At 46.9% G+C, this 12,762-nt stretch overlaps 1 protein-coding gene across 1 annotated transcript in view; it reads left to right on the forward strand.

Annotated features, from left to right (window-relative positions):
- The window catches only part of SMU1 (SMU1 DNA replication regulator and spliceosomal factor), a 423,637-nt gene that overhangs the window by 381,814 nt on the left and 29,061 nt on the right, over positions 1-12,762 (forward strand). Inside the window, exon 11 of the mRNA XM_069630784.1 lies at positions 3,933-4,085. Within this exon, the coding sequence (XP_069486885.1) occupies positions 3,933-4,085 (153 nt within the window). The remainder of the gene's footprint in view (positions 1-3,932; positions 4,086-12,762) is intronic.

A 12,762-nucleotide genomic window follows, 5' to 3' on the forward strand; every position in this document is an offset into this window, starting at 1 on the left:
CCCGCGCGCATTTGACGGCGGGCATGGACTTCCAGACACCAGCCCACCAGGAGACCGTGACCACGGATGCCTCCCTGGAAGGGTGGGGAGCGCACACCGAAAATCTGCACGGAAGGGGACTCTGGCTCCCGACGGAGAAGTCCCTGCATATCAACGTCCTGGAGCTCCGTGCAGTGTTTTGGGCCCTCAGGTCCTTCCTTCCGTCCCTCAAGGGCAAGGTGGTGAGGATCTTCACCGACAACACCACCACCATGTTTTACATCAGGAAACAGGGCGGAACCAGGTCCCCAGCGCTGTCCAAGGAGGCGCAGGACCTGTGGCATTGGGCCGTTGCCCAAGGGATTTTTCTGGTGCCGTTTCATCTGGCAGGGATAAAAAACACCATCGCCGACTCACTCAGCAGGGAGCTGCGCTCGTGCCACGAGTGGGAACTACGGCAGGATCTGGTGGATCGCCTCTTCCGACGGTGGGGCACACCCCAGATCGACCTGTTCGCGACGAACACCAAGTGCCGGAGGTTCGCCAGCAGGTTTCCCCAGACGAGGAGCATTGGCGATGCTTTCTCGTTCCCCTGGGAGGGCCTGTTCCTCTACGCGTTCCCTCCCTTGCCTCTGCTAATCCGGCTCGTCAACCAGCTCAAGAGGTCACGGTGCAGGATGATCCTCGTCGCACCTGCGTGGCCGAGGCAGATATGGTTCCCGGACCCTCTGGACTTGTCAGCGTCCCCGCCGATCAAGCTGCCGGCGGACGCGGATCTACTCTCCAGGGAAGGAGGCGCCATCCTCCACCACGACCCGAAGTCGCTGAACTTGCAGGCCTGGCTCCTGCAGCGCTAGAGTTTGGAGGATACGACATACCGGCCGATTGCAGAGAGGTTCTTGCAAAGGCCAGGGCGTCCTCGACTCTTAAATGCTACGGACACAAATGGAAGAGGTTCTCTGTCTGGTGCCACGCACAGAAGATTAACCCTCTACGGATTACGGCCCCCCAAGTACTGCCGTACCTGCTGACGCTGGCCAAAGCTGGTCTGGCACACGCGTCCATCAAGATTCATCTTGCTGCGATCTCCCGATACACCAGGACCACGGGGCGGACGTCCTTGTGGTCTCATCGTCTGGTGAAAGAGTTCATGAAGGGACTGTTCAGATCGTTCCCGCCGGTGAAGGCTCCGGCCCCGGCGTGGGAGCTCAACGTGGTGCTGACCAAGCTCATGGGACCTCCGTTCGAGCCTCTGCACTCGGCCCCGTTGAAGTTTCTATCGTGGAAAACAGCTTTTCTTGTGGCCATCACCTCCGCACGACGAGTGGGAGAGATCCAGGCCCTTTCCTGCAAGGCCCCGTACTTGACTTTCCACGACACGAGGGTAGTGCTCAGGACGCACCCCTCCTTCATGCCCAAGGTACCGTCGGACTTCCATCTCAACGAACCCTTGGTGTTACCTGTGTTCTTCCCGTCGCCTTCGTCGCCGGCTGAGAGGACTTTGCACTCGCTGGATGTAGCTAGAGCGCTGAAGTTCTACGTGGACCGCACGAAGGGTTTTCGGAAGACGTCACAACTCTTTGTGAACTTTGGACCTGTCAATCAGGGGAAGGCTCTCTCGAAGGCTTCCATCTCCAGATGGCTCTCCGGCTGTATCATGTGCTGTCACCGGTTGGCAAACCGACCGCTGCCTGGCCGTCCGAGAGCCCATTCCACCAGAGCGATCGCAGCTACCACGGCGTTCCTATCTGGTGTGCCCCTGCTGGACATATGCAGGGCTGCTACGTGGAGGTCGACGCACACCTTCACGAAATTCTACTGCGTCGACCGGGATTCCAGGGAGGAGTCCAGGGTCGGCCAAGCAGTGCTGCGCAACCTGTTCGCCTGAGGTGAGCCTGGTGAGGAGGTAAGATGCTTAATGTTGAGTTGATGTGATGCTTGATGTTGAGCCTTTGCCACCTCCCGTGGTTGTGCATGTGTGTACTGCTATGTATTCTTTATTCATGAGCATGTGAATCCATGCCAGACCCCATGCTGGAGAAGGAACAAGTTACTTACCTGTAACTGTTGTTCTCCAGCATGGGTCTGGCATGGATTCACATGCGAACCCTCCCGCCTACCCCTCTGCGGCTCTTCACTTGGTCATACTGCCACTTCACGTGCTTCCAAATCTGAAGATGGCTGCCAGAGGCGGTGCTTAGGTAGAGGGCAGTCATTGGCTGTGGTCAGTATGACGCAGAGACCAGTGATTGGTTATTACTACGAAAGACAGATCAGAAACGAAACTGATACTGGTTTTTCTTTACCGAGGATTCCCAGCCTGACGACGGGGAATATTCATGAGCATGTGAATCCATGCCAGACCCATGCTGGAGAACAACAGTTACAGGTAAGTAACTTGTTCCTTTTAACTTGGAAGGCAGAGTCAACCACTGGACGAAGGAACCGAAGAAGACCTTGAAGAGGATGCCTGTTGCAACTCCTGGACCGTTGGTTTGCTCGCTGAAGCCCTGCTGCTGTGATAACTCCAAATTTGTATCGACAGAAGCCCCTATAAGGACGACTTCTCCCTTGGAGTTGATTGGTCCCAACAACTCAAAAGTAAGCCACATGGACATCTTCTCAAAGCAGGTTGAATTTCCACGGAGTTGCTGCTGGAAACCGAAACGCCGGGGAAAGGAACACCTGATTGTGTGCCTTGCTTTTAAGTTGGCCAAGAGCTCCAGGAAGATCCTCTGTACTCCCAGGAAGCAGGACTGACCGAGCCTGAGCCCCCTCAACAGATTGCAGGACCCCAGAAGCAAGGAAAGTCCATATCGACAGCCAGAAACCGCAGTGTTGTTATTTGCGATAGTCGCGAGGAGCTGAAACACCGGAGTGCCACTTGTTTGAAGTTTGCCGGTTGCGAGCGGTCACTGTCCCATTGCAGTTGCGGAGTCCCCAGAAGTCCTCCCTCTTGTCCCCATGACTGAGGCCCAGGAACAGTGAGATCTGCAGAGCTGCACAGGAACAGAAGTCCTGTGCTGCACTTTTCCTTCAATCCAAAGGTACTGTAAAGTCTGAGAGAACTTACCTCTTGTTGTAGAGTTGCTTGCAGCTTCTTTACTCACAAGCCTAACCAGCTTGTGGCCCTACATTGATTCTTCTTTTCTTCAAAGACTTCTAAAACATTGTGCAAAGACCTTTCTTACTTACCTACCAGAGGTTATTCGGCCCATAGAAGACTTTTGCCCATTGACTTTGGCTTAGCCTATTACACTGAATGACTCTGCTTAGGGAATACAAAAGTACTTGCCTGCTAGGAATATTTGTGATCTCTTGCTTGTTCTAATAACCTTTTCCTTTGACCAATTCCTAAGAATGTTCTAAATGCAACAGTAAGATATTAATGTCCCCAGAACCCCAGCTATTGAAGTCACCCGCGGGTGTAGGTTGTGACTGTGGGCCATCTCAAAAGGGTCTTTACTGATTTAGAAACTAAGTGTGTAGTTTTGAAGTGTATTTGTGTGTTGCTTTTATATTGCGCCCTTCTGGAGAAGTCTTATTCTAACTGATTAATACATTAATAATTGTTTGTTCAAGAAACCTTGTGTGTAAGTGTTAATTTGAATACTTATCACTGTGAATCTCTGTGTAACTCCCCTACAGCTCACATTGACCACTCTTGAGATGAGCCTGGCTGCTCAACACGCTACCAACCTGTGTAGTACAGACTTATACCATAGGTTGGGTTCCTATTGCCAGGAGGTCAGGGTTGTTGTAGTGCACCCAAAGGGTACTGCATACAATTGTGCCTAACACCTTCTACTTCGGCTACTCCTGCTTTATGTAAAGGTTGTCAGTAAGGTCTGTAACATTAAGGTCTGTAAATCCACTAAGTGCAAACCTTTTTTTTATCAGCAGATTTTGAAGATTGTTTACCAGTTCTGTATATTTGCTGTGCTTCCTTTTAGATTGTGAGGAGCTTCAGCTCTGGTAAGAGGGAAGGTGGTGACTTTGTCTGCTGTACTTTGTCCCCTCGTGGAGAATGGATCTACTGTGTGGGAGAAGACTTCGTACTCTACTGTTTCAGCACAGTTACCGGCAAGCTGGAACGAACCTTGACGGTGAGCAATTCACAGTAGACTGTTGAAATATGTTTGATTTGTTTGTTTTGAGATTTCTGAAACGTTTAACTATGGCTAAAGTAACTATTGCATTGGAATATCTGGAGCCTCCTCGTTCTAGATCTTCTGTAATCGTGCTACAGAGGAAACAATCACACTTGCATGCATCTCAAAGTAGCTAGAATATTTGAATCACTACATTTTATGGTTTTGTCTAAAAAAAAAAAAGTTAATGCAGCTCTTCCAACGGGATTCCGCCCATTTATGTGCGCTGTAAAAATAGGTACTGGTATCCAACATAGATGTTCTCACTTTATCAACTTCAAAGGGATGAAGGACTGAATCAGCCCTCCCAGGATACGCACCAATGGCTGCACACCAATATCACAGTTTACCTTGCCCACTATCTTCTAGTATATTACAGGTTTGACTTAACATTAGGGAGAATGCACACATGACAAAGCATACCTGCTTATCGCTGTAACCTTATTCGCTGGTATGGAACTTACAATACCACCTTTATTCACTGTCATGAATGGCGCCTAGATGCCCTCGTACTTGGTGCGCTATATGAATTGCAAAATAAATATAAACATGGCAGAAGTTCTTGGTCAGTGGAAAAAATATTTTCTGTTCCAAGTTTGCTAGGGTTGATTTCTCTTTTGTGTGAAATCCCCACTCCTTGTGAGTTCCCCAGTACTTCTTGCTGGCCACCTGGGTTTTTTGCAAATTCTCCTGGGTGAGTGAGAGCCTTTTTCCACACTTGCCCCTCTTTTTTTCTTTGGTATAGGGAACCTTTTGGGGATTTCCTTCGAAGTTGTGCTTTCCTCCAATTTTTAAGCATCAACTTTTTAGTGTGCACCTTCTGTGCAGTGTTGTCAGAAGTTCTTAGAGCTTGTTTTATTTACCGGACTAACTCTTGCAGTTCCCAGGGCAGGGGGAAGCTTTTTATCCTTCCTGTGTTTTATTTTGCGAGATTAGCACACACCACCTCATGTGGAGGGCTGACAGCCACTCCAGTAACATTTTGTTACAGTGATAAGCCCATCTATTCAGGCTGGTGGCAGTGTACCTTTTGCATAACCTTTTTCATACTTTATCAGAGGCTGTCTTCGCAGCTCAGATAAGGAACATAGGGCACCCCATACCAAAAATGTCTAAGCCCTGAACAAAATGGCTTGCCTTTTCTGGACACTTCTACCCTGCTAGGTGGGGCAGGGTCCCTTTGTTATCGACAGGCTTCCCTTGGAAAGACTGTGAAGAGTCAGAGTGCCTGGCAGGACAGGAAATAGGTCAACTAAAACCCTCCCTGCCTCTCGCCCTGTAGTATGCCGGGCTGAAAGCAGTTCAGACTGGGGAGGCTGGCTGTCCTCAGTGGTCAGCCATCCCCAAGTTTGCATGGGTCGTGATTGGTGGACTCAGCCGTTGTTCCTGGATACATTCCGAGGTCTTGGAGCAGAAACCAAGAGTCGGCCACTGGAACAAGAAGATTCCAAAGAGAACGACAATGGATGTCGCTAGCACTTCCCAGGGCCGCCAGAGCCTGTTGAGTCGCAGCTGCTGTCAGGACCTCTGTCTTTCCAATCGACAAGGAAGATCTGAAGAAGACTTCCTCCCATGTACCGGTGTGCCTAAACAGTCTTGAGACGAGCTAGAATTTGCTTCCGTCCCCAGAAGAGCTACGACCTCCAGGGCTTGCAAACATCCAGTACCTGAGCTCCTGTGCTGCATGTGCTGTGCAATGTCTCCAGAAGTGTGGTTTGGCTTGAAACGTTGTGGGCATCCTTCTTGTTAGCTAGAATTCTCAGAAATGTGCTAATTCCCTCTACCTTAGAGACCCCCAGCAACTTTGCTGGATTTTGAGGACTTGATTTTATTAACCTGGAGAGTGAGACCCTTTTTCCACCCCTCTCTCATGTATTTGAATGTTATTTGAACACTGTGTTTCTTTCGGTTATGGAGTCTGACAAACTCCATAGGCGGCATCTTTTGCATTGTCACACAGCACCTTCAATGCAGTGGCACAAGGAAGTCTTTCAGATTTCCCAAAGGTTTGAATACCTTCTCTTGGATAAAATACTGTTTCCAAGAGCAGTAAAGTGAAATTGACTTTACTTACAATTGTAACTTTCTAGACCCAGCATACACTATCTTACAATAGAGTGCTGGAGGGATTACTTAGTATCTCCTTTGTCTAGCTTCTCATGTAACATTTTTATGTTACCCTTTCCTCACTGAATGGCTGGTGGCAGAGGGTTACTTTTAACTACCGCAGTGTGCATTTACCGCGGGCTGCGTTCGCAGCTGCAGTAAAGCACACAAGGGATCAATTTTCGTCAAAATGGCCCTGGTCGTCTTTTTTCACCATTTCTTTGTGGAAAGGTCGTCCTTGAGATTTACTCTGCGTGCCAAACCAGGTTTGGTCCCTTTGTTCGCTTTGCCTTTGGCGGGATTCACGAGTGAAGCCCGCCTCTGACTCCAGGGTGTCGGGGGCAGGAAGTGAGGGAGGTTCCCGAATCTCCCTTTGCTTAGTCTCCTAGGAGACCCAAATGCACTCTGTAGTGATTGGCTGTATGGCTGTCCGGCAAGGACAGCCACCCTGCTGGGTGACTGACAGCTGGGCTGGAATGAATGGGAGAAACCTGAATAAAAGGCAAGGATTTTGGCTTGGAAGGCAGAGTCGACCACTGGATGAAGGACCAAAGAAGAACTTGAAAGAGACACCTGCTGCAACTCCTGGACCGTTGGTTTGCCCAGTGAAGCCCTGCTGCTGTGCTGAAACTCCAAATTTGTATTGACAGAGACCCCTGCAAGGACAACTTCTCACTTTTGAGTTGGTGAGACCAATCAACTCAAAAGTAAGCCACCTGGGCATTCTCTCGGAACTGGTTGCATTTCCACAGAGAGGAACACCAGATTGTGTGTCTTGCTTTTTAAATTGGCCAAGACCTCCAGGAAGATCCTTTGGACTCTCTGGAAGCAGGACTGACCGAGCCTGAGCCCCCTCAACAGAGTGCGGGACCCCAGAAGCAAGGAAAGTCCATCCCAACGGTGGCGAGCGGCGACCGTCCCATTGCAGTGCAGGAGTCCCCAGAAGTCCCCCCTCTTTTCCCCGTGACTGAGGCCTAGGAACAGTGAGACCTGAACTTACCTCTTATTGTAGAGTTGCTTGGATCTTCTACTGCTCGCAAGCCTAAACAGCTTGTGGCCCTACATTGATTATTCTTTTCTTCAAAGACTTCTAAAACATTGTGCAAAGACTTTCTCTACTTAGCTACCAGAAATACTTCAGCACATATAGACTTTTTGCCCATTGACTTTGGCTTAGCCTATTACACTGAATGACTCTTAGGGAATAAAAAAGTACTTGCCTGCTTAAGAATATTTGTGATCTCTTGCTTGTTCTAATAACCTTTTCCTTTGACCAATTCCTAAGGACATTCTGAATGCAATAGTAAGATATTCATGTCCCCAGCACCCTAACTATTTGTCACCTAAAGGTCTAGGTTGTGACTGTGGGCCATCTCAAAAGAAAGGGTCTTTACTGATTTAGAACCTAAGTGGGTAGTTACAGAGTGTGTGTTGCTGCTATATTGCTCCCTTCTGAAGAAGGCTTATTCTAACTGACTGATACAGACTGATACATTAATAATTGTTTATTCAAGAAACCTTGTGTGTAAGTGTTGATTTTAATACTTGTCACTGTGAATCTGTGTAACTCCCCTACAGCTCACATTGACACCTCCTTGAGATAAGCCTGGCTGCCCAACACGCTATCAACCTGTGTAGTGCAAGCCTACACCAAATATTGGGTTCCTATTGCCAGGAGGTCAGGGTTTTTGTAGTGCACCCAAAGTGTACTGCATACAATCTTGCCTAACACTTGTAATCCTGCTGGTAGGTAAGAATTTCAATTATGAGAATCTTCCTGACCTGTTTCAATCCCACAACTTTTTGCTGGACTTGATTATTTTCCCTTGTTCCTAGATAAGTGGGAATAGCTTTCCCCTCTCACCTATACTCTTTTTATGGTTTTTGAGTCTCTGTTAGGCAAGATTATGCAGTACCCTCTGGGAGACTGCACCAGCCTTGTCCTCTTGGCAATAGTTAACCCAACCTTTGGTATAAGCATTTACTACACATGTTGGTAGAGTGACTGAGCAGCCAGGCCTATCTCAAGAGGGGTCAATGTGAGCTGTAGTGTTGCAAAATAGTTTCACAGTGATAAGTATCCAGAAACCTTATACTCAATGTTTCTTGATTAAATAATGATTTATTTACGTCAGTTTGAATAATACTTCTTTAGAAGGGAGCAAATATGTAACACTTAAATATACTTCAGAAATACACACTCTGTTTCAATAAATCAGTATATACCCATTTATGATGTCCCACAGACACTTCCTACACCCTCAGGTGACTTCAATAGCTAGGACACTGTGGACATTGATAGATCACTGGTACATTTAAAGCAATACTGAGTTTGGTCTCAAAAGGAAAAGGTTAGAGGGATTATTATTATTATTATTATTATTATTATTATTATTATTATTATTATTAAACAATGGTTAACAAGTTTCTCAAACAGGTAAGCCCTTTTAAACCCACTCCCCCCCCCCAATGCAATGTAGATTAACCCTTTCCCAGTGGCTACAAATATATGAATATATGACTTTTTGGAGGGACAGATCAACACACAAAGTCAGATGTTAAAATAGTCTTCAGGGAGCCGGGACAGCCGATGTCAATTGAGCAAGTCTAGGGGAGCTGCGACACTTCTTGAAGGTAAGTAAAAAGTCTTGCACAATGTTACTGAGAGTTTATGTTGAAAAAGAAATCGCTGTTGGACCACAAGCTGGGAGGCTTGTGATGGGTAAAGCTGCAAGCAACTCTGCAAAAAGGCAGCAAACCCAAGTCGCAACTGAGAGCTAGCAAGCTACACAACAAGAAGTAAGTACCCCTGAGTTCACAGTACTTTTGGTCTGAAGAAATTGGTTCCAGCTGGCTTCTGTTCCTGTTCTAGTATGGCAGATCCAGGTGTTCCTGGTCCTCAGTAGTGGGGACAAGAGGGGGGACGTCTGGGTACTACTGCACTACGATTTGAAGGTCGGCGGCAGCAATGGGCAAACTTCAGATTAACGGCACTTCGTGGTTATAGCACCACCGCGGTTCTCGGACACTTGGTGAACTTTCTTTGCTTCTGGGGTCCAGCACTCTGTTGAGCTTGCTCAGGCTTGGTTAGTCCTGCTTCGAGGGAGTCGGGAGGATTTCCTGGAGCTCCGGTCCGACTTAAAAACGATGCACTTGATTCTGGTGTTCCTCTCCCTGGCACTCTGTTCCTGCAGCAGCAAATGGAAGAACAGCCAGCAACGAGAGGATTTCCAAATGAGTTTGTCTTGGGGTCGGTGGTCCCACGAACCCACGGTGAGAAGTCGTCCTTTGGAGGGCTTCTCTAGTCGAGGCGAATTCAGAGCTTCAGCACTGCAGCAGGGCTTCACCAGGCAAACCAACGGTCCAGGTGTTGCAGCAAGCTTCTCTTCCAAGTTTTTCTTTGGATTCCTTTGTCCAGTGGTCAACTCAGCCTTCTGTCTAAAAGACCTTGCCTTTTGTGCAAGTTTCTCCCATTCATTCGCAGCCTAGCTGTCACTCACAAAGCAGGGTGGCTATCCTCCAAGGACAGCCAGCCAATCAATGTTAGGTGCATTCCTGTAACGAAGGAAACTAAGCACAGGGAGTTTCGGGAACCTCCTCGCTTCCTGCCCTGCCAGACATGTTGGAGCTAGAGGCGGGCTTCTCCAGTGAACCCTGCCAAAGACAAAACGAACAAAGAGACCAAACCTTAAGAAGGAATTTTCCAACAAGAAATGGCAAAAAAAAGACCGGAGTCATTTTGACAAAATGTCACACAGCACCCTCAGTGCAGTGGCACAGGGAAGGAAACCTTTCAGACTTTCCCAAGGTTTAAATACCTTCTCTGGGATAAACTACTGTTTCTCAGAGTAAGTAAAGTGAAATTGAGAATTGAAATGAGGAACCTTTTCAGTGGACACTTATGAAGTTAGACCTCGGCGCCCTTATTAGAGCAATAGATTTATCGCATGTGCTGGGTAACAACGGAGAACTGTCCGCCGTCTTTATCAAATCAGGGCTAAATATTAATCCATCAACATTGACAAAAAATAACAAACTAAATTATGTCACCATTTTGTTGAGTTAATCACATGTGAACACAGAAAACAGAGGGGGGTATAGGGAAGGATTGGTTAGGGTGAACAAAAGTCATACCACATGTTGAGAAAAACAAATAAGCCAATGGGAGAAAAATAGAGAGAAAGAGAAAAAAAGTACAATGATTATAATGTTCTATTGATTCATGTCATATGTGTTGAAATTTTTGTAATGAAACGTTCTTACCCAATGGTAGTGTTTTGAAAATTTGGAACGCCGTCTTTCAGCAAGTGTAAATTGTGTCATGGGATCAATCCCAGCCTGTCAAATAGACTTGTTGTAATTAGATTCCATACAACTTTATCTGCTGCCCAGTCATTGAATTATCCAAATTGGATGGCATACTATTGTTTTACTCATAACTACTTGAGCTAATGTTTGCGTTGCTATTGTTGATACAGTGCAGTAACTTTAGTGTCTTTTTCAAAAACACATGCATTATGCGCATGACATTTTACAGTTAAATAACCTCCGCTCTATATTAAGTATTGTCATTGCGTTTGTTATTATCATCACAGTGTGCTTGTCCGCTCTGTTTGATTACTTTGTCTGCTAATTGGACATCGGGCTCGTGTGAGGGGAAACGTTTTGTAAACACGGGTGCGTTATTACATCTCGTTCTTAATGCTGGCATGCCGCCTGCAGTATAATAGCTAGAAGTTCTCTAAGCGCTTCAACTGGGACGTATTCTTTTGCATATCTTACCTCTGTCAGGAGTTCAGTCTGCTCCGTACGAATCTGTCCGCGTTCGTGCGTGGATCTAAAATGGAGGACTATATTGATGTGGTTACTCTTACCGGGACGACCGTATCGGTCCTTTCTCGCTTCCCATTATGGACGCCATCTTTTAGGCAAATGTTACTTGTAAGTAATTAGTAACATTGAGTCAACCCTATTCATTAAGTTGTACCTGCCGCTACTCATTTCGATTCATGGACTAAATGGCATTACATTTGTGTTACCAATCCAGTACCAATTATGGTACATGTAAAAAGGACAAACTCTAAAAGCTTAATTTTTAAAGAAATATATAAACACTGTTCTCCTCCTTTTATATTCCTAATTCCCTAACTTCTTCTTAAAATAAAGAAGCCACAAAATACAGACTAATGGTCCAACTCGACTTTTAGTGCGATTATTTACAAAAAAAACGGATGTAGTGTCAGAACTAATTTAGAATTCAATTTATGGTTTTTCAAGGTGCATACTCATTCTTTTTCAATATACCAGGTAAATCCCTCCTAAATGTGCTTCTAAATAGCACTTCATAAATTACAAACCGACTGAGTGGAGATATCTTATTTGGAAGTATGGCGCATGAATGCAAGAGGTGTAACGTTAACTAATTATGTTTCCATTAAAGTGAAATTGACTTTACTAGTCTTTTTACATTTTAGACCCAGCACACCCCATCTTACAATGGAGTGCTGGAGGGGTTACTTGGTATCCCCTGTGTCTAGATACTCACGTGACAGTCCAATGCTACCCTTTCCTCTCGAAATGGCTGGTGGCAGTGGTTTTACAACGAACTACCATGATTTTTCTCGACCACGAACACCGTTGGCGTTAAATCGCAGGATCCATGTTTTTCAAGATGGCGTCAGAGCCCCCTCTGTAAAAACAGGTCCCGGACTTCTTTATCGCAGTTTCTTTGTTGCCCATTGATGCTCTGCGCGCCAAACCAGGTTTGGTTCCTTTGTTCATTCGCCTTTGGCGGGCTTCAGGAGTGAACACCGCCTCTGGCGCCCGAGTGTCTGTTGTGGGCAGGAAGTGAGGTAGGTGCCCGAAACTCCCTGTGCTTAGTCTGATAGGAGACCCAAATGAACTCTGTGGTGATTGGCTGGCTGACTGTCCGGCAAGGACAGCCACCCTGCTGGGTGAGTGACAGCTAGGCTGGAATGAATGGGAGAGAACTGAATAAAAGGTGAGTCTCTTGGCTTGGAAGGCAGAGTCGACCACTGGAATGAAAGAACCGAAGACGAGCTTGAAGAGGACAGCTGCTGCAACTCCTGGACCATTGATTTGCCCGGTGAAGCCCTGCTACAGGTCCAAATCGTTAAGTTCATCTCTGCAGAGAAGCCCTGCAAGGACCACTGCTCCCTTTAGGTTGGTGGGGCCAATCAGCTCGACACTAAGCCACCTCAATACCATTCTCTGAGCTAGTTGTATTTTCCTCAGTGTTGCAGGAAACCGAATAACCAGGGAGAGGGACACCAGCTTGTGTGCTTGAGTCCTCCGACGTCCTCCCTCTTGTGCCCACGACTGAGGCCCAGGAACAGCGAGATCTGCAGGAACTGTCAGGAACAGAGGTCACTAGCTGCATCTTTTTCTTCGTTTGTAAAGGTACTGTAAAACCAGACGGAGTACTTGCCTCTCGCGGTGAAAGTGCTTGAAACTTTCCCAACTCGCAGGCCTAATCAACTTGTGACCCAACATATGATTCTTCTTG

Source organism: Ambystoma mexicanum, chromosome 6q, assembly GCF_040938575.1.
Source record: "Ambystoma mexicanum isolate Mex_15411 chromosome 6q, UKY_AmexF1_1, whole genome shotgun sequence".
In the NCBI taxonomy this organism is placed as follows: domain Eukaryota; kingdom Metazoa; phylum Chordata; class Amphibia; order Caudata; family Ambystomatidae; genus Ambystoma; species Ambystoma mexicanum.